This window comes from Schistosoma haematobium, chromosome 3 (assembly GCF_000699445.3).
Source record: "Schistosoma haematobium chromosome 3, whole genome shotgun sequence".
In the NCBI taxonomy this organism is placed as follows: domain Eukaryota; kingdom Metazoa; phylum Platyhelminthes; class Trematoda; order Strigeidida; family Schistosomatidae; genus Schistosoma; species Schistosoma haematobium.
In genome coordinates this window covers 900,593-925,077 of record NC_067198.1, presented here as the reverse complement: position 1 = coordinate 925,077, position 24,485 = coordinate 900,593, and the positions used below count along the sequence as shown (strand labels likewise).

At 39.5% G+C, this 24,485-nt stretch overlaps 1 protein-coding gene across 1 annotated transcript in view; it reads right to left on the bottom strand.

Moving 5' to 3' along the window:
• The window catches only part of HDAC6_1 (Histone deacetylase 6), a 198,782-nt gene that overhangs the window by 1,206 nt on the left and 173,091 nt on the right, over positions 1 to 24,485 (bottom strand). The window contains exons 10-12 of the mRNA XM_051212729.1: positions 5,999 to 6,350; positions 4,083 to 4,264; positions 1,026 to 1,094 (exon numbers count right to left, since the gene is read on the bottom strand). Coding sequence (XP_051068627.1) covers positions 1,026 to 1,094; positions 4,083 to 4,264; positions 5,999 to 6,350 — 603 coding nt within the window. The remainder of the gene's footprint in view (positions 1 to 1,025; positions 1,095 to 4,082; positions 4,265 to 5,998; positions 6,351 to 24,485) is intronic.

Sequence of the window (24,485 nt, the reverse complement as noted above, 5' to 3'; positions counted from 1 at the left end):
TTAAAATTTAGACCTATAAGTCGGTTACCAATGATTAATGTGTCTAACTTCAATCAACCTATGACATTATGTAACTATATTCCAACGATATAGGTGAGTAATTCCCTCAAACCAGATATAGTTGAACTCCATTGAATATAGAGTCTCTCACAGAGCCAAGAGAATCACATCTTGAAATTAGTCATTAGTGAGGGCATAATTACTAATTACTAATGCAGGAGGTATGTAGGGCTTATTGAATTGTATAGTTTGAATCTTAAAATTGAAAGAAACAACTAACTAGTGCTTTCTGATTTTCAGTGGTTGCTCGACTGAATTCACTCCATAATGTAAATAAATAAACAATTTCCACAAATTTCCCACACTAACTACTTGATTGGCTAAACTGATTCAAGAGGACCTGGGTTTGAGTTGATGACCGAATGGTTGAAGGTTGAATTATTCAACTACTATACCTTGAATGCTGAGCAAATTAGTAATTCAGTAGTAAACTAATGGATAAACTTCTGTCATTTGACGTATATAATTTTGACTCTCTGAAAGAACATCACTATTGAATTTCACAGTTGACAGGTCCTTAGTATGAGGAGATGCTGATTTCTAATCAGCTATTTACTACTATCTTAAAATATAATCAGTAACCATAATGTGTTTACTTAACTTTTATGTTTTTTGTCAGTATAGGTCTGTAGAGTTTAGTAAGTTATTGATTAAGACCACCATTGAAAATCTGGAAGCACTGGACTGCCGTTTCGTCCCATTGTGGAACTCCTCAGCATTGCGTATCCAAGATACCGCTCGCGGGATTTGAACCGAGGGCCTTCAGTCTTGCGTGTGAACGCTCAACCTACTAAATCACAGAGCCGGTATTCAATGGTGTTAATGTTTAACCTCAACCAATCCACAAAATCGCGCTACCATCTTCCATTGTACAGAGGTAGATACCTGTCTCTACCCGGTGTTCAATCAGTCACTACAAAATGTAATGAAGGAATAATGAATTAATAATCTACATTCTAACTTACCAAAAAGATCCTAAACATTTCCATCTCTGATGATTTTGTTGTATGATAAGCTGAATAATGCGTTTCATTCTATAAAGTAGACAAAATATGGAATGTATTCAATTACATATATATACTGAAGTTTTGAGATACTTGAATTCTCAAAGCTTACATTACGAACTGATTTTAATTAGATAGTTATTAAAAACTAGGAAGCATTGTTCCATCCTAGTATTAGAACTCAATAGTTCACATTCACGACCTCATTGAGGATCGAACTCTGAATCTTCGATTTCGCAGCTAGAACATAACCACAAAACAATCAAGCCAATATCTAATAGTGTACATATCAAATTTGAATCAATTAAAGACATTTCGGGATCATGTTTAGTTAGATTCAGTGAATGACTGTCTTACACTAGATATAAATGGCATCTCAATAGAATTCCTGGAATTACATCTCGAAACTTAACTACGATTAGTCCGTGGTATAAACTATATAAATAACGAGAGTTTAGTTTAATCATGATGATGAATAATGAGGTACAGAATGACAGAATACGGTTCAAGTCCGTCGATAGCTCAGTTGGTATAGCGGAGGACTGTAGATTGGTGCAGTGATTCTTAGGTCGGTGCTTCGACGCATGCTTCAAAAAATGTTAGTCTCTGTTATGATATCATGAAAGACTAATTAACGTATTTATGAAAAGCATCAACTGAAAATGGATAACTAATGAGATTTATAAATGAAAATACAAAACAGTTCAAGATGATATCCATTACGGATCGATGTTTAAATTTTCCTCCTATACATTGCAGAAGGGTGGAAACTTGCAGAAATACGAAAGCAATCAACCATTTAAACTCTGCTCTCCTAGTTGAATGATCGTCATTCAGAAGAATTACGACGTCTCATGGTGATACCCCTTCTAACAACCAAAACAACAATTAATATAGACACATAGAATGTTAAGACAATATGAGGAGATGCAACTCGACTATGTTCAGAAACAGTAGAACCCATTGGACAGAAAAGGATAGATTCAGAGAGATGCCGTTGTACTCTGGTCACGAAGAATAAGATGCTCTACACGCTCAGGGAGTTGCTCTGATTCTGTTCAAAGAAGTACATGAAGCACTTATAGGATGGGAATCTAATGGATCCATGGTCATCAAAGCATTCTTCGAAACAAAGTCGGATGGAATAACAATGAATGTTATCCAATGTGTTTCACCTACCAATGATAGCAGTGACGACGATAAAGATCAGTTTTATGAGAGACTGCAATCGATCATAAAGAAGTGCTCACGAAAGGACCTCACAATCTTGATGGACGACCTAGACTTCAAAATTGGAATGGACAACATCGGGTATGAAGATATTAGGATGTGATATAGACTGACCGGAAGAAAGAAACGAGAATGGTGAGGGATTCGGAAGTTGATGTGCATTAAACAAAATCGTTATAGGTGGCACAATATTCCCACACAAACGCTTACACAAAGCTGCATGAGTCTCACCGAAACACATTACGGAAAATCAGACAGATCATATTTTCATCAGTAAAAAATTCACAAGGTCAATGGAAAATGTGAGAACCTGAAGAGGAGCTGACATAAATTCGAATCAACACCTGGCTGTGATTAAAATGAAAATGAAGCCAAAGAAGCATTGGACAAATGGATAAACAGTATTACAAAAATTCAATACAGCCTTCCTTCGACATACTGACAAACTCAACGAGTTCAAGATAACTCTCAACACCAAGTCCCAAGCCTTACAAGATCTACTCACAGAATAAGAAACTACTATGGAGGACAGTTGGAAAGGGATCAAATAAGCACTAACCTCAACGTATCAGGAGGTTCTGAGCTTCAAGAAGCATCACCATAACGAGTGGATCTCTATCGAAACATTGGGTAGGATTCAAGAAAAGAGGAGCCAGAAGACAGCAATTAACAACAGTCACACAAGAACAGGAGATGTCAAGGCACAAGCTGAACACACTGAAGCAAACAAGCAAGGGAAGAGGAGCATTAGAACCGACAAGCTAGCAACGACAGGGGGAAAAGCCTCAAGAGAAGGAATTATGAAACAACAATATGACACGACGAAGAAACTGTCAGGGAAATGTAGTAAACCAAACCGAGGACAAAGAAAGCCATTCAATCACTGAGATTCAAGAACATAGGAACAGTTTGAAGAACTCTTGAATAAACCAGTCCCACTGAACCCATCAGAGATCAAAGCAGCACCTACAGACCTTCCTGTAGATGTGATGCAACGAGCAAACGAAAAAATCAGGATGACCATCAAACAAATCGAGAGGGAGAAAGAAGCAGGACTAGATGCCAGTGTTTGAACCCAAAGTATTTATTTTCGGACTCAAGTCCTTAACCTTTAAACCACTAAATTAACATCCAATGGTTCATATTTCAACCCAGCCTATAGTCCCTCTGGGGGTTACTGCCGGTATCAAGCCCGGATAAAGGAGGGGGGTTGGACATGGGGTTAGCAACCCCATCCCGTAAAAAACTAACTCGCTAAAAAACACTAATCTAAGTAAGATTCACATTTCCACACTTATAATATTTCCTGTTTTTTAGGTGGTATCCCTGACTAATGCCAGATCAAAAAGAACAACTACTAATAAACTCAAAAATTCTCCACAACATCTTCCTAAATAAATATCCTTTGTCAGAATGGGTTTTATGGAGCTTTTTAGAAATTTCACCGGTTGAAATCATGAGTCAATTGAAGCTAGACCACCATGGAAAACCTGGAAGCACTGAACGGCCGTTTCGTCCTAGTGTGGGACTCCGTTACCAGTGGATTTCAACCAGGTCTGTTGTGAGATAGTTGGTTAAGCGCCTGGCGTGAGACTGGTAGGTCCAGGGTTCGAATCTCGCAGGGGGTGGGACTGTGGATGCGCAATGCTGAACAGTCTCGTACTAGGACGAAACGGCCGTCCGGTGCTTTCAGGTTTTCCATGGTGGTTTAGCTTCAGTTGACTCATGATTTCAACCAGTGAAATATCCTTTGAACTATTCAACAGATGATTTTTATTATTTTCTTACTTTGACGATGGTGAAGTTGGTGTTAACTTATTGAATCCAGTCGGTATTGGCTTTCCTTGTAAACTTTGTATTAAATAATTTGAAGATAATTCATTTATGGATGATCCATTAATCAATATTGGTATACCTAATCCATTGATTAAATAAATTATTCGAGCTAAGCTTTCAGATGTGACAAATTCCTATGGAAAAAAGAAGAAGAAGAAGAAGAAGATTGTTACTGTGGGGGAGGGATGTGGAAATGATTGATATTTTTTTCTAGTTTACATCATGGATAGACCTTAAATAGACAATCATTGTATGCCTATTTAGTTCCAGTATGAGACACATTATTTGTGCCAGTGATTTGAACCAACCAGGTAATGAACCCAAGACTTCTAGGTCTTGTAGCCGATGCTTACCCTTCAGATGAATGACCTTGTATCTTATGGTTTATATTTACAACTTCCAACCAATTCATAATGTTTCTCAATCATTCTGTAATATCACTACTGGGTAATTTCCTCTATTCCTATATGATTTAACTCCGTTATACTCACTATACAGGTTATCACTAAGACTCAAGTAGTACTTTAAGCGACAGAGGATTGAGGCATGTAACCCGTTCCAGACTATAATCTTACTTACTTACTTACGTCTGTTACTCCCAGTCGAGCATGGACCGCCGACCGGCATTCACCAACCCATTCTGTTCACAGCCTTCCTTTCTACATCTATCCAATTATTGTTCATTGTTCTCATATCTGTCTCTATTTATCGGTGGAATGTGTTCTTTGGTTTGCCTCTTCTCCTCTGGCCTTGAGGATTCCAGGTGATGATAGCTTGTTTTGTGACGCAGTTGTGTGCATTCCTCGATGTATGTCCTGTCCACTTCCAGCACCTCTTCCTGATTTCTTCTTCCACTGGAATGTGGTTTGTTCTCTCTCACAGTAGGTTGTTGCCAATAGTGTAGTGTGTGACCAACGGATCCGAAATATTTTGCATAGACAACTGTGAATAGACACTTGTATGTTGTGGATGATGGCTTTCGTAGTTATCCATGTTTGCGCCCCATACAGTAGAACTGTTTTGACATTTGTATTGAAAATTCTGACTTTGGTGTTGGTTGATAGACAGTTGTTTTGAGTTTCAGATGTTCTTCAATTGTAGATATGCTGTTATTGCTTTACCGATCCACACCTCCACGTCTGTATCAGATCCACTGTGTTCATCAGTGGTGCTCTGCTTGGAGCTCTTCTGGGGCCAATGTCGGTCCCAAGCCCGGATGAAAGAGCAGGGTTAGGCATAGGGTTAGCGACTCAATTCCTTAAAAAATACTCTAACCAGAAAATATAATTTAAACCAAACTATAGTAAGGATACTTCAATTCACTATGAATGGTATCAAGCTTACATATCATCATCTTTCTACAGGTTTTATTCAAACAAACTACTTTTAATTTACAAGTCTGACACCTAACTAACTAAGTCAAACCATTCATCTATTAATCATTATTAAAAGACAAAATCAGCATAAAAATCTTCATTGACAATAAATTCTTGTAACTTTGTAACCTTCGATGTAATTTTTTTCAATCTTTAACGAATTATTTATAATCAGAAGGGGCTCATTTGGATATTATAGTAGTTTTAGTTGTTGAGATCATGAGTCAATTAAAGGTAGACCATCTATTAAAAACTTGGAAGCACTAGATGGCCGTTTCGTCCTATTGTTGGACTCCTCAGTAGTGCGCATCCACAATCCCGCTTCACGGGATGCCCGTTCGCGCACCAGACCGATAGATCCTGGGTTCGAACCGCGCGAGGTGAGATCATGAATGCGCACTGCTGTGGAGTCTCACAATAGAATGAAACGGACATCCACCTTCAAATGACTCATGATCTTAACTATTAGAATGATTTATAATCAGAACTTACATTTTTCATTTTATTAGATCCATTCAATAGATAAATTAGATCTGGTTCATATTCATAGGATATTGGTAAAATTATATGATATAACATTGATAGTAAATTGATCATATTTATATCATCATGAAAAGTTTGCGATTGTAATTTCTCATTTGCATCATTCACTGTTTCACTCATGTTGTCAATGTTTTCTATTCTGATTGGAAAAGGGATTTTAACCCAAACTACATGATGTATCTCTAATTCATTATTATTACATACTGAATCAGAAGTATAGAAATCTTTAGCGCGTAATTCATTCAGTTTGGTCAATAATTGATTTGCTACATTACCATAATAAACTGAACACCAAATGAAACTGTAATAAAAACAAATTCATAAGTTAGATCTATTTTTTCAAAAAAGAACATTAAGGATCTTTCAATTGATGTTGTTTCCTGGTATCTTCCCATAGATCTCTTTAGGATTGTAATTGATCATCCGTCTCTTATTGACATCTGTGTATCCTGTGCGAACTGCCTCGATATTGTCTTAAGTTACAAGTATTATAAGCATGAATGGATAGTGGCTAGTTAAACGGAAAGTGCTATATTGTTTGAAATGAACGATACTGGGTTCGAATCGCAGAGTGAACATGAATTCACTAATGCAGGTACATCGGGTTGACGAGTCCTGAATAAGACGAAGTGGAGCGTGTTTTGAATTCCACTATCATCCACCATCCATCTTTGCCTGTAGCAAAAATAGTTGTATTTATATGAAATACATGAAATCTGTCGAATGAAACCTTGTTGTAATACAAATAAAATATTTATCTACCTGTTAAATGATGAGTACACTGCTCAGTAGTTCATTGTATGGAATCCATAACGCACGTTTTGTCCCATTTGTGACTCGTCAGTTGAATGTACCTACATCTCAGACTTGTTGATGTTCACTCTAAGACTCGAACTCAATACCATTCGCTTCAAACACCATTAAGTTATCCATCTAGCTACTGAGTCTTGATAGCCATTTGATTGTACAATGAAGTAACTATTAAAAAATTTTTGGTGCATGATTCTGGAGAAGAATTTCCATCTACATTTTTACACACTTCAACACTTCTTAACCTTAATCCCATTGGTAACCGGATCAAGAATGATGATTATTTTACGTTTAAACCATATGATCATAATCAAAATTATTCATATTTCCAAATTCAATTAATTCTATATGATTATCTCAACATGTGCTCGCTAGCGAATAGCTTCGTGAGGGAATTCTCGGAGTTCTAGTGTGAGGCCGTGACCAGTGGAGCTAATCCATGTCGGGTTGAGACAAGAATCTACCTCAGTACAATGGAAGTTGGTCGCGCAATTTCGTGGATTGGTTGATGTTGGACACTATCACCATTGGATGCCGGCTCAGTGATCCAGTAGATTAAGCGTTCGCGCGCGAGACCGAATGCCCTGGGTTCGAATCCCGCTAGTGGAATCGTGGGTGCACAGTGCTGAGTCCCACAATAGGACGGAACGGCCGTCCAGTGCTTCCAGGTTTCGAAAGGTGATCTAACATCAATCGGTTCATGATCTCAATCAAAAACTTAATAATCTCCACAACCCCTATACTAATTATCTCACCATTATTTATGATTATTAGTTATACCTGACTAAACTCTCGTGTGAATGAACTCCATATGAGTAATGCATATTGTAATTTGTAGTTGACAAGTATATTATTATTATTATTCAATTTAATTAACAGAATTTCATCAATACTAAATGAATAAACAAGCATAACGGTGTTTACTAATCAGTGATTGGTTGATATCTGTTCTTCAATATTCATCATTTCTTAAAAGCATTGACCAGTGAAGTTCAACCAGGTTTGTTGTGAGATAGTAACTAATTGAGGACGATAGTGAATGTGTCGCACAAAGTTCGTGGATTAATTGAATTTAAACATTCACATCGTTGGATACCAGTAAGTTCAGTGATTTAAAGGTTAAGCGCTCATATACGAGACTAATAGGTCCTGAGTTCGAATCTCGTGAGGCGGGATTGTGGATGCACACTGCTGAATATTCCTACACTAGGACGAAACGGTCATCCAGTGCTTCTAGGTTTTCCATGATAGTCTAGCTTCAATTAACTCATAATCTCAACTATTAACACTTAAAACATTACAATTATGATCTAATGTTGATCAATTGTCTTAGACTTCATTGTTCCTTCATTTCTACATCAATCACTCTATGTTCTCATTCTCTTCTCTTTGGTTTTCTTAACCTTCTACCTCTAGATATATCATTTTCAACTAATGTGACACACTACTTATATAACTGTCGATATCAGTAGTATATATTCAATTATTTTAACACATAGATAATAGTACAAGGAGGCAGCAAATATATATGCACCACACAGATCTCATTTGATATGTGTGAGGGCTGTGATACTGCCTGAGTGCCCAAACCGAAGAAGGTGGTTTTCTTAGGGGGCCACACCCGAGCCTTCGACCTGAAGGTCTGATCCACAAGGCAGTGGAGCATCGTAAAGAGATGCAGTCCCATGGTAGCCGGTGATCAATAACCGGTTCATACGCCATTTGTTCCCTCAGGTTACTGGAGCCCATGTGCATCATTGGTTTGGGATCCAGTTAAAGCGCCGGACATACTATACAATGAATTAGAAACTATAACTAAACATCTTATCTAATACTTTTTAATTGTTTTAATTTAGTTTATAAATGAACTTCTCATTGAGAATATGTATAAATGGTTGTTTTATTCAAATTACCTTATTCATTCCTTAATTGTTTCATTCATTCATTCATTCATTCATTTAAATTATGTAATTGTTTATGATGAAATACATCAAAACAAAATAAGATTATTTAATCTAATTCAATGTTTACATAAATTACTTGCTATTTATAATTCATTCATTGTAAACAACTTAATTTGATTTATTATTCATTATATAATAATAATAATACTATTACTAATACTAGTAATACTGTGATGTGAGTTACTTATATGCACACAAGTAGTATATAACGGTGGTCAGCCATAGAATGTATTTCAGTAGAAGATCGATGAGGAAAGAATGGGAACGGAGCGCAATTGATATTGCGTCGGCTGTGGTGAGTGCTGTCGACGGAGTGGAGCGGCGGAAAATGAGGATGCTGGGCGGACGTCGGATGTAGATGACTCAGCAGGCCGCTCGAGCTCAGGCGTCGAACGCCCCGGATGCCGGGAGGATGTCGGATGTTGTAGCCCCGGAAGGTCGATGGAGCTATGGAGGTCAATGTGCCGCAGACTCGACATTTTGACGGAGAGTGTGGCACGGACTGCAGAAAAGAAGAAAGTAGCACGGCGAGCAGAACCACTGCAAGAACGAATGCTTTAAAGGGGAAGGGGGACGAGTGTGGTGTTACTTATATTCACACAAGTAGTATATGACGGTGGTCAGCCATAGAATGTATTTCAGTCGAAGATCGAGAAGGAAAGAAAGGGAACGCAATGCAATTGGTATGAAAATACATGAACAATGATATTTTGCAAATGAACTATTTACTATTTATGGTTCCCAGATTTTATTGAGATGCTCTGTAATTTTGTGCTCAAATACATTCGATTATCTCCACTCTTGTTCTTGTTCACTACAACAATACTAATAATACTGATACTAGTAATATCAATACCAATACCAATGCTAATACCGATGCTAATAATAGTAGTAACACTCATACGAATAATGTTAATACTGATAATACCAATGCTCACACTACTAATACTAGTACTAATAATACTACTAGTAATAATACTTATGCTATTACCAGTGACAATCATACTAATACTAATAGTATTGATAATACTGATACTGCCAATACTAATAGTACTGATACTACTAATAATACTAATACTAACGATACTACTGTTCATAATACTACTAATACTACTAGTATTAATACTAATGGTACTAATACTAACACCAATACTGCTAACAATACTAATACTAATACTCATATTAGACATATTAGACATTAATATCATTTGATGCCGGCTTAGTAGTCTAGAAGGTAAGCGATTGTGTGCAAAGCTAATAGGTTCTGGGTTCGAATGTCGTGAGAGGGACTGTGGGTGCCCACTTTCCATATCTGTTCAGAGTATATTAACTTTTGTATAATATTCAGTATAGGGATTGTGATTATCAAGTTTTTGATGGAGATCATGAACCGATTGATGCTAGACCATCATTGAAAACCTAAAAGCACTGCACAGCCGTTTCGTGAGAAGCCATGACCACTAGAGCTAATTCGTGTCGGATAGAGACAGGTATCTACCACAATGCAAAGGAAGATGGTCACGCGATTTCGTGGATTGGTTGAGGTTAAACATTAACACCATTGGATACCGGCTCAGTGATCTAGTAGGTTGAGCGTTCACGCGCAAGACTGAAGGCCCTGTGTTCGAATCCCTCGAGTGGGATCGTGGATGCGCACTGCTGAGGAGTCCCACAATAGGACGAAACGGCCGTCCAGTGCTTCCAGGTTTTCAATGGTGGTCAACAAATTACATCATAACCTTAGTAAATAAAAATTCAATATAATCAGTGTGACTTGATAATTACATATTTATTTTAACACAAATATTGGTACAAGGAGGCACCAAATATATATGCACCACATAAATCTCATTTTATATGTGTGAGGGCTGTGATACTGCCCGGGTGCCCAGACCGGAGTAAGTGGTTTTCTTAGGGAGCCACACACGGAGCCTTCGACCTAAAGTCTGATCCATAAGGCAGTGGAGCATTGTAAGGAGATGCAGTCCCATGGTAGCCGGTCACAAACAGTAGGTTCATACTTCATTCGTTCCTTCAGGATACTGGAGACCATGTGCACCACTGGTTTGGAATCAGGGTTTACCGACTCCCCTAGGTGGACTCTCCGTATCCACCAACCCGGTTAAAGTGCCTGACGGACATTCTCTTTTCGTCCTCTCGATTTCGTAAACAACACCCTCGCCACGAGCAGGCAGTGAGTAGGACTTACATGGCAGAGGCTATATACGCGTGACCATGTGAGAGCATTTGGAGAGAGAGAGAGGACTCTCCTCACTCTTGGCCGTATGTAGGGCATTTGGGGGCTGGATCGTTTAATCTTGGAGCTTTCATTATACTTCTGAACGACATCATCAGCATGAACTTCAAATAGAAGTGAAATGTTCGAATTTCTTCATATATAGTTCATAGCTTATCCTGTATACCTCGATGTTGATTAGTTCTTGTTGACCTTAAACTTGTCATTGTTTACTTCTTTGTTTTGGTTATATCTCTCATTGGTTTGATTTTTGATTCAATGATGAAATGTTTAAATGTATGCGATTAACTAGTTAAAAATAACTATTAAACTAAATAATAATACTGATTAACTGTTATTCTCAGTAACAGGTAGGTCACCCAGATGTACTTAGTAAAACATTCACTTGATGTTTGTTTACTTGTATCTTCCCATTGTTATTTAGAACTGTAATTGATCAGTCTCTTGTTGGTATATGTGCATCCTGTACGGATTGCCTCGATATTGTCTTCGGTCACAAACATTATAGGCAAAGATAGATAGTAGCTAGCAGTGGATGTACATATGCCAACAAGAGACTGATCAATTGCAGTTCTAAATAACAATAGGAAGATACAAGTAGAACAACACTAGGTGAATATAACTTCATCCAATTGCACTAGCAAGTGGCTATCAGGACTCAGTAGCTAAGTGGATAACACGATGACGTTTGTAGCAAACGGTACTGAGTTCGAGTCTCAGAGTGAACATCAACAAGTCTGAAATTCAGGTACATCCAGCTGACGAGTCACAAATACGACGAAACGCGCGTTTTGAATTCCACTGCCACCTACTTTCCAGCTTTGCTTAGTTAGACAGCTTAACGACAATGAAAAATTCAAAAGATGTGTACAAAAGGACAGAAATATAGCAAAATAACTAAGTAGATAATACAAGTAATGAACACAGAACGATTAATAGCCTATATGATATATATTTGTGGATTGTTTTACCGTTTGAACCACTAAGAATTTGACTATCAGAATGGGTTCTGTGGAGATTTTAGAAATTTTCACTGGTTGGAATCATGAGTGAATTGAAGCTAGACGACCATGGGAAACCTGGAAGCACTGGACGGCCGTTTAGTCCTAGTATGGGATTCTTCAGCAGTGCTCACCCACGATCCCGCACCCCGCGAGATTCGAACCCAGAACCTATCGGTCTCGCGCCAGGCGCTTAACTAACTAAACCACTGAGCCGGCCGGCGTCCGATGGTGTTAATGTCTAACTTCAACCAATCCACGAAGTTGTGCCACCGTACACCATTGTCATCAGTGAGCTGATATCTCACAACAGACCTGGTTGAACTCCACTTGTAACTGCTTCTCACTAGAACTCCAGGAGTATCTCTTGAAGTCAGTTACTAATGAGCAGATGATTATTATTATTAGAAGGGGTTTTATGGAGATTTTAGACATTTTCACTGATTGAAATCATGAGTCAATTGAAGAAGTTGACTTTTATGACATGACAGAACATCGTCTGATTACTTGAGATTGTATTACTGAAATAATATTTCTCAGTTTATCTATCAATATTGTTTCAATTAAGTAATCTGTCATCTAGAATATTGTCAACAAACATTATGATTTTATAGCTTGACATGAATATATGCGTTATTCCATTGTGATTCCATCCGTCTTTATTTCGAAGGATGCTTTGATAATCATGGATCTATGAGATTCCCATCCTATAAGTGTTTCACGTGCTTCTTTGAACAACATCATAGAAACTACCTGAGTGTGTAGAACATTTTGTTCTTTTTGACCAGAGTACAACAGCATCTCCTACAAATCTATCGTTTTATGTCCAGGTTGGGTCCATTGGGTTTCATTGATTCCGAGCATAGTCAAGTTGTATCTCCTCATTTTTGTAGCTATTTGATCAGTCTTCTCGTTCTATCACATTGTTTGAACATTCCATATACCTATAATAATTGTCACTCTGGTTGTTAGAAGGGACATTGGATTCATGGCTTCCGAAGTATCTTGGACTTCATCATGAGATGTCATATTTCTTCCAATTGACAATCGTTCAAATCAGAGAGCAAAGTTTAAATGGTTTAATTTGTTTAGTCTGGTTAATGTTTTTTCTAGCAAGGTTGTGTTCTTTCTTTACGGGATAATGTTGCTGACCCCATGCCCAACCCTCCTCCTTTACTTGAGCTTGATTCCGTCAATGTTGTAAATATCTGTCAGTATCTATCAACATTGTTTCATTTAGACTATTCTTAATAAACGTTATCACTTTAGAACTTGACATATGAATATATCAATCATTCCATTGTGATTCCTTTCACAATATTAAACACAAGAGTATAATGAGAGAGATCATATTGAATGTAGAATTAAGGTAGAGTAATAACCACTGACAAATTAGTCAGATGAAAACCCAAAGGAATTCATTTTACTTTGATAAATAGTTCTATAATGTTGTATAGGTGGAATAAATTAAACTTGTTAATGTAAACATAACAAAGTAATTGGGTAATTCTATAGACATTCTGTATAGATGAACTAATCATAACGAAATGATGATCTATCTAGGAACCCTCCTTTTTAGTCATTTCATAATGAATCAGTCTACCTATAATTCCCATATGACACATTTTCATGTTTATCATGAATGTAAATCATTTAGGATTGTGTCATCTTATAATTAGAACAACTGGTTATTGTTCTTGTTGTTTTCTCAGAAACGCCCCATATAAACAATAATCTTGTTTTAGTTGAAAGTTTCTACTGAATAGTGAAACTAAAAATGTTTGCTTTTTTTTTCTTGATGAGGTCATGATTTAGGTTTAGGGATGTTACACAAGGATACGAAGGATTCAACTAGGAGAATTGGAAAACCCTTATTCCAAACTAATGGTGAATATGAACTCCAGGATTCCTGAAGGAACAAATGATGTGTGAAGCTAATGTTGGTCTCTGGCTACCATGGGAATGTATCTTCTAACTTTGCTCCACTGTTTTGTGGATTAGACCTTTAGGTCGTAGGTTCCAGCTGTGGCCCCCTAAGAAAACCATCTGCTTCGATTTGGTTATCCGGGCAGTATCATAGCTCTCACATAAATCAAATGATTTATGTGGTGCATATCTATTTGGTGCCTCCTTATATCAAAGTTTATGTGTTTAAATAAAAATAAAATAAAATAGATGAAATTGCATATCAATGCTCCATTAGTTGCCTTAGATACCATAAATGAGGATGATTTAATAGAATTATAACTTATATAGTTAATTTCAATTGACTAACTAAATAACTTTGGTTTCTAACTAAGAATTTACAGTCTATGAAGTCATTGAATTAGGAAGAACAAGTAAAATTCATTGCTAACTGATCTATCGGTCTCGTGAGCGAGCGCTTAATCTATAGACCCCAACAGGACGAAATGGTCGTCCAGTGCTTTCAGGTTTTTCAAGATCTAAATTTTAGTACTAAAGTAATGAGATGAGTAGCAAACAGTACTCCTGAATTCTATCATAAAATTGAAATTATTTTTGATGGAGATCATGTTAGATCAACATTGAAAACCTAGAAGCACTGAACAGCCATTTTGTCTTAGTATGGAACTGTTTAGCAGTGTGCATCCACGATCTCACTCGTGGGATTTAAACCCAGGTCCTTCGGTTCGGCGCGTGAACTGTATACCTCTACACCGCCAGGTTTTCAATGATGGTCTAACATCAATCAATTCATGATATCAATGAAAAGCTTAACAATCTCCACAATCCGATAATGAAAATTTAAATTAATCAACTTTATTTAACGAAATAATCATACGTTTAAGTACAAACTGTTCACAGATGGTAGAGAAGATTTATAGCTCAGGTGGATGATTTTGATAGAGTTTTGTTCTCTGAACTGAATAGTTTGGTCGTGGAGCTTTCATTGTTCTTCTGAACGAAATCATCAGCACAAACATCATATTTCAACTTATAAAACGAAACGTTTAAATAAATTTGTGATGGGATTTTTTAAAATGTTCTTCATACTGTTTATGATAAATGAACTAAGTTAGACATTAACACCACTAAATGCCGTCTCAGTACACTGGAGATTAAGCGTTCGCGCACGAGTCCAATAGATCCTGAGTTCGAATCTTGCTAGGAATGGTCGTGGATGAGCACTACTGAGGAATCCAAAAGTAGGATGAAACGACCATCCAGTGCTTACAGGTTTTCTATGGTGTTCTAGCTTCACTTGACTCATGATCTCAACTATTGAAATTACTAAAATATACACAAGACCCCTTTCGGACATTAATCAACATATACTCATTAGTGACGGCTTTCAAGAGATATATCCTGCAGTTCTAGTGAGAAGCAGTGACCAGTGCAGTTCAACTGGGTCAGTTGTGAGATAGTAACTCACCGAAGACAATGGTGGATGGTGGCGCCCAATGTCGTGGATTAGATGAAGTTAGATTTTAACACCGTTAGATGCCAACTCAGTGGTTTAGAGATTAGACGTTCACGCGCTAGAACCAATAAATCCTCGGTCCAAATCTCATGAGGCAGAATTGTGAACGCACACTGTTGTGAAGTCCTATACTTCGCCAAAATGGCCATTCACTGCTTCTAAGTTTTCCATAGTAGTCTAGCTTCAATTGACTCATGAATTCAAATATTAGTAACCCCCTCACAATTGATTGATCACTGGGTGGTGATCAATGTCATGCTTGTCTAGTCCTTGTTTAGTGCAGATCGAATGCTATCGATCATGTTGCAATGTGGCCACCAGTCTGGGTGACTCGACACTGCGGGCACTATGTATTGAGATTAGATGGTGGTTGGAGGTAGTCAACAGGAAACCCTGGACCCGGGTTTCGTGCTAGTTGGCACTCGTCAGCACCAGTTCCCTCAAGATTACAGGTACACCTTGCTGACGAGTGCCAAGTAGCACGAAACCCGGGTCCAGGGTTTCCTGTTGACTACCTCCAACCACCATCTAATTAGTAACCCCCTTTTTGGATACTTTAATAAGTTTTCATTTCTTCTTTTTTTTGTTGTGGTTATTCATAAACACAATCTCCATCATATAAGTATGAATACATAAATGTGTCTATAATTTAGGTTTTCTATATTACCGGTTTTACATATCATCAACTACAACATACTGATAAACTGATGAACTGATGAAATCAAAAGAAACAAACAAACAAACAATTGTTAGTACATATATACATATGTATAATGTATATAGTATAAATAGATAGGTAGACATGTATACACACACATACACATACACTTGCACACACATATACACATACACATACACGTACACACACCTATACACATAAACACAGATACACACATATCTACACATACACATACACGTACACACACCCATACACATAAACACACATACATACACACACACGTACATACACCTATACACATACGCATACACATACACATAACACACATATATATATATATATATATATATACATGCACATAGATATACATAATGTAATTTGAAAACGATTCAGTATTACAATGATAAATTACATATTCAATTTTCCAGTTTAATTAAAAACAACTATGAATGTAATTCAATCTATCTAATTGGTTTGTATTAAAACTAAACGAAACAAAACAAAACAAACAAACAAACATGTTGTTTTAATGATGATGATGGTGATGAATTTGACATTTTAAATCATGAATAAACATTGTTTTTTAAAAGAAAAGAAAAGAAGTATTTAGATTGTATTTATTTAATAGTTTAAAAAAAGAGTATTTCAATGAAACTATCATTGAATGGATAACCTTTGAATGAGTTCTAAACTGACATTGAAAGGGTTCACTTAATCATTAGGATTAAATGAAGGTGATCAACTCCGTGTGAAGAGTAAGGATAGTGATTTACAGTTGATGGTTAGGGGTTAGGAATTAGATTTCGAGGTGGGGTGGGGTGGAGTGAGATGGTGATGTGAATAGAGAAACAAATAGCCTGGACAAATTATGCAAACTATTTTTTAGGGGGACACTATTTCATTTTATTCATGATTTCAACCTGTGAAATTTTTAAAACTCTCCACAAAACCCATTCTGATAATAATAATCATTTGCTCATTAGTGACTGACTTCAGGAAAACTCCTGGAGTTCTAGTGAGAAGCCGTTACCTGTGGAGTTCAACCAGGTCTGTTGTGAGATATCAGCTCACTGATGACAATGGTGTACGGTGGCGCAACTTCGTGACAATTCTAAAACACAATCAACCATCTCATCACACATTCAACACTCGTGCACACGTAACCTGCAAAATACAAAACACACCACCAATTACATATCACCAATACACCCACATACATACAACTAAACACCAACACCACCTATCACATTACAACCGACACAGCTCGTCACATCACAGAACATCCACACTCAGTCATTCACTAACTCGTAACTCCTCCATCAACACTCACAATCTTCAACACAAATATTCACACACACACACACACGTACACTCACTCGCTCACTCGCTCACTCATTCACTCACTCACTCACTCACTCTCTCACTAACTCTATCACTCGCTCCTCCTCACTCATTCACACAAACACACGTCTCACCTCAGTCTACCGAGGACACAATCAACCTCGTCTGTGCTGCATCACACACACTAATCCAAACTACACTTCGTCATACACATCTCCCTAATCACCCAAACATACACATTCACTCTATACATCCACATGTACACCGTTCATTCACACCACGTTACAAATCATCATGTCGGTACACACATCACTCAACATGAACAACCAACACAACTGTGTCCACCATCAACACAATCCAAATTCAATTCAATCATTCATCAATCCACGAACACACAAACACACAAGCACACACACACATATATATATATATACACTCACACACTCAAAACCATCATACACAACTATGCCACATACTGAATCACATCTACTCCATACAGAAACAACTCCACTCATACTACACTACAACCATCTGTCCCACACCAATCTCTCTTCAACGACTACACTCATGCGAACGATCATCGTCAGAACAATCCACACTGACCATCATAGACACAGGCACAAACAAGTATTCATTGTCAGAATCAGTTCAGCATCACTGCTGTACACAGTCTCAGTGTTTTACAAGCGAGCACCGAGTCAATCAGTGGTGTGTCGCACTCTTAATCAATCATTCACCCCTTCACGCTATCATGCATTCATTCATGCATTCATTCATGCATTCATTCATGCATTAACTCACTCACACACTCATTAGGATATTCAATGGATCACTCGGTGTGTGTTCGTCTGACCACCTCAAAGATATTGAACCGGACTCGGTCTAGTAGATGAAGGCACGGGACGTGTAGTGGACGATCGGTGTGATGCGACATAATGGATGGGCAATAGTGGAGTGTGATGCGATGATCAGCAAGACAGGGTACTGATTGTCCAGACGACGCAGACGACCAGTCGGCTGCCTGATCTTCGCACACCATGAGTGGGTGGTGAGTGCACGCTCAGACACGTTGGTGATGTGCTGGTCGCTGGCGATTCGATTCATTGTGGTGAGGCGACCAACGACACAGTGTGGCTCGTGATTGACTGGTCGGTGTGGTGAATCGAGTGATGTCGGACCAAAAGCCCACCATCTCCGGCGAGGCGGATTCGAACCACCGACCTAAGGATCACTGCACCAATCTACAGTCCTCCGCTCTACCAACTGAGCTATCGCCGGACGTGCGCTCGCACAATAACACATCACTTCACACTTCAATACCACCACCAACACAACCAACACAAACAACACACATACTCACAATTCTAAAACACAATCAACCATCTCATCACACATTCAACACTCGTGCACACGTAACCTGCAAAATACAAAACACACCACCAATTACATATCACCAATACACCCACATACATACAACTAAACACCAACACCACCTATCACATTACAACCGACACAGCTCGTCACATCACAGAACATCCACACTCAGTCATTCACTAACTCGTAACTCCTCCATCAACACTCACAATCTTCAACACAAATATTCACACACACACACACACACACGTACACTCACTCGCTCACTCGCTCACTCATTCACTCACTCACTCACTCACTCTCTCACTAACTCTATCACTCGCTCCCTCACTCATTCACACAAACACACGTCTCACCTCAGTCTACCGAGGACACAATCAACCTCGTCTGTGCTGCATCACACACACTAATCCAAACTACACTTCGTCATACACATCTCCCTAATCACCCAAACATACACATTCACTCTATACATCCACATGTACACCGTTCATTCACACCACGTTACAAATCATCATGTCGGTACACACATCACTCAACATGAACAACCAACACAACTGTGTCCACCATCAACACAATCCAAATTCAATTCAATCATTCATCAATCCACGAACACACAAACACACAAGCACACACACACACATATATATATATACACTCACACACTCAAAACCATCATACACAACTATGCCACATACTGAATCACATCTACTCCATACAGAAACAACTCCACTCATACTACACTACAACCATCTGTCCCACACCAATCTCTCTTCAACGACTACACTCATGCGAACGATCATCGTCAGAACAATCCACACTGACCATCATAGACACAGGCACAAACAAGTATTCATTGTCAGAATCAGTTCAGCATCACTGCTGTACACAGTCTCAGTGTTTTACAAGCGAGCACCGAGTCAATCAGTGGTGTGTCGCACTCTTAATCAATCATTCACCCCTTCACGCTATCATGCATTCATTCATGCATTCATTCATGCATTCATTCATGCATTAACTCACTCACACACTCATTAGGATATTCAATGGATCACTCGGTGTGTGTTCGTCTGACCACCTCAAAGATATTGAACCGGACTCGGTCTAGTAGATGAAGGCACGGGACGTGTAGTGGACGATCGGTGTGATGCGACATAATGGATGGGCAATAGTGGAGTGTGATGCGATGATCAGCAAGACAGGGTACTGATTGTCCAGACGACGCAGACGACCAGTCGGCTGCCTGATCTTCGCACACCATGAGTGGGTGGTGAGTGCACGCTCAGACACGTTGGTGATGTGCTGGTCGCTGGCGATTCGATTCATTGTGGTGAGGCGACCAACGACACAGTGTGGCTCGTGATTGACTGGTCGGTGTGGTGCATCGAGTGATGTCGGACCAAAAGCCCACCATCTCCGGCGAGGCGGATTCGAACCACCGACCTAAGGACCACTGCACCAATCTACAGTCCTCCGCTCTACCAACTGAGCTATCGCCGGACGTGCGCTCGCACAATAACACATCACTTCACACTTCAATACCACCACCAACACAACCAACACAAACAACACACATACTCACAATTCTAAAACACAATCAACCATCTCATCACACATTCAACACTCGTGCACACGTAACCTGCAAAATACAAAACACACCACCAATTACATATCACCAATACACCCACATACATACAACTAAACACCAACACCACCTATCACATTACAACCGACACAGCTCGTCACATCACAGAACATCCACACTCAGTCATTCACTAACTCGTAACTCCTCCATCAACACTCACAATCTTCAACACAAATATTCACACACACACACACACACGTACACTCACTCGCTCACTCGCTCACTCATTCACTCACTCACTCACTCTCTCACTAACTCTATCACTCGCTCCCTCACTCATTCACACAAACACACGTCTCACCTCAGTCTACCGAGGACACAATCAACCTCGTCTGTGCTGCATCACACACACTAATCCAAACTACACTTCGTCATACACATCTCCCTAATCACCCAAACATACACATTCACTCTATACATCCACATGTACACCGTTCATTCACACCACGTTACAAATCATCATGTCGGTACACACATCACTCAACATGAACAACCAACACAACTGTGTCCACCATCAACACAATCCAAATTCAATTCAATCATTCATCAATCCACGAACACACAAACACACAAGCACACACACACACATATATATATATACACTCACACACTCAAAACCATCATACACAACTATGCCACATACTGAATCACATCTACTCCATACAGAAACAACTCCACTCATACTACACTACAACCATCTGTCCCACACCAATCTCTCTTCAACGACTACACTCATGCGAACGATCATCGTCAGAACAATCCACACTGACCATCATAGACACAGGCACAAACAAGTATTCATTGTCAGAATCAGTTCAGCATCACTGCTGTACACAGTCTCAGTGTTTTACAAGCGAGCACCGAGTCAATCAGTGGTGTGTCGCACTCTTAATCAATCATTCACCCCTTCACGCTATCATGCATTCATTCATGCATTCATTCATGCATTCATTCATGCATTAACTCACTCACACACTCATTAGGATATTCAATGGATCACTCGGTGTGTGTTCGTCTGACCACCTCAAAGATATTGAACCGGACTCGGTCTAGTAGATGAAGGCACGGGACGTGTAGTGGACGATCGGTGTGATGCGACATAATGGATGGGCAATAGTGGAGTGTGATGCGATGATCAGCAAGACAGGGTACTGATTGTCCAGACGACGCAGACGACCAGTCGGCTGCCTGATCTTCGCACACCATGAGTGGGTGGTGAGTGCACGCTCAGACACGTTGGTGATGTGCTGGTCGCTGGCGATTCGATTCATTGTGGTGAGGCGACCAACGACACAGTGTGGCTCGTGATTGACTGGTCGGTGTGGTGCATCGAGTGATGTCGGACCAAAAGCCCACCATCTCCGGCGATATTACCAATACACCCACATACATACAACTAAACACCAACACCACCTATCACATTACAACCGACACAGCTCGTCACATCACAGAACATCCACACTCAGTCATTCACTAACTCGTAACTCCTCCATCAACACTCACAATCTTCAACACAAATATTCACACACACACACACACACTCACTCGCTCACTCGCTCACTCATTCACTCACTCACTCACTCACTCTCTCACTAACTCTATCACTCGCTCCCTCACTCATTCACACAAACACACGTCTCACCTCAGTCTACCGAGGACACAATCAACCTCGTCTGTGCTGCATCACACACACTAATCCAAACTACACTTCGTCATACACATCTCCCTAATCACCCAAACATACACATTCACTCTATACATCCACATGTACACCGTTCATTCACACCACGTTACAAATCATCATGTCGGTACACACATCACTCAACATGAACAACCAACACAACTGTGTCCACCATCAACACAATCCAAATTCAATTCAATCATTCATCAATCCACGAACACACAAACACACAAGCACACACACACACATATATATATATATACACTCACACACTCAAAACCATCATACACAACTATGCCACATACTGAATCACATCTACTCCATACAGAAACAACTCCACTCATACTACACTACAACCATCTGTCCCACACCAATCTCTCTTCAACGACTACACTCATGCGAACGATCATCGTCAGAACAATCCACACTGACCATCATAGACACAGGCACAAACAAGTATTCATTGTCAGAATCAGTTCAGCATCACTGCTGTACACAGTCTCAGTGTTTTACAAGCGAGCACCGAGTCAATCAGTGGTGTGTCGCACTCTTAATCAATCATTCACCCCTTCACGCTATCATGCATTCATTCATGCATTCATTCATGCATTAACTCACTCACACACTCATTAGGATATTCAATGGATCACTCGGTGTGTGTTCGTCTGACCACCTCAAAGATATTGAACCGGACTCGGTCTAGTAGATGAAGGCACGGGACGTGTAGTGGACGATCGGTGTGATGCGACATAATGGATGGGCAATAGTGGAGTGTGATGCGATGATCAGCAAGACAGGGTACTGATTGTCCAGACGACGCAGACGACCAGTCGGCTGCCTGATCTTCGCACACCATGAGTGGGTGGTGAGTGCACGCTCAGACACGTTGGTGATGTGCTGGTCGCTGGCGATTCGATTCATTGTGGTGAGGCGACCAACGACACAGTGTGGCTCGTGATTGACAGGTCGGTGTGGTGCATCGAGTGATGTCGGACCAAAAGCCCACCATCTCCGGCGAGGCAGATTCGAACCACCGACCTAAGGACCACTGCACCAATCTACAGTCCTCCGCTCTACCAACTGAGCTATCGCCGGACGTGCGCTCGCACAATAACACATCACTTCACACTTCAATACCACCACCAACACAACCAACACAAACAACACACATACTCACAATTCTAAAACACAATCAACCATCTCATCACACATTCAACACTCGTGCACACGTAACCTGCAAAATACAAAACACACCACCAATTACATATCACCAATACACCCACATACATACAACTAAACACCAACACCACCTATCACATTACAACCGACACAGCTCGTCACATCACAGAACATCCACACTCAGTCATTCACTAACTCGTAACTCCTCCATCAACACTCACAATCTTCAACACAAATATTCACACACACACACACACACACACGTACACTCACTCGCTCACTCGCTCACTCATTCACTCACTCACTCACTCACTCTCTCACTAACTCTATCACTCGCTCCCTCACTCATTCACACAAACACACGTCTCACCTCAGTCTACCGAGGACACAATCAACCTCGTCTGTGCTGCATCACACACACTAATCCAAACTACACTTCGTCATACACATCTCCCTAATCACCCAAACATACACATTCACTCTATACATCCACATGTACACCGTTCATTCACACCACGTTACAAATCATCATGTCGGTACACACATCACTCAACATGAACAACCAACACAACTGTGTCCACCATCAACACAATCCAAATTCAATTCAATCATTCATCAATCCACGAACACACAAACACACAAGCACACACACACATATATATATATATACACTCACACACTCAAAACCATCATACACAACTATGCCACATACTGAATCACATCTACTCCATACAGAAACAACTCCACTCATACTACACTACAACCATCTGTCCCACACCAATCTCTCTTCAACGACTACACTCATGCGAACGATCATCGTCAGAACAATCCACACTGACCATCATAGACACAGGCACAAACAAGTATTCATTGTCAGAATCAGTTCAGCATCACTGCTGTACACAGTCTCAGTGTTTTACAAGCGAGCACCGAGTCAATCAGTGGTGTGTCGCACTCTTAATCAATCATTCACCCCTTCACGCTATCATGCATTCATTCATGCATTCATTCATGCATTCATTCATGCATTAACTCACTCACACACTCATTAGGATATTCAATG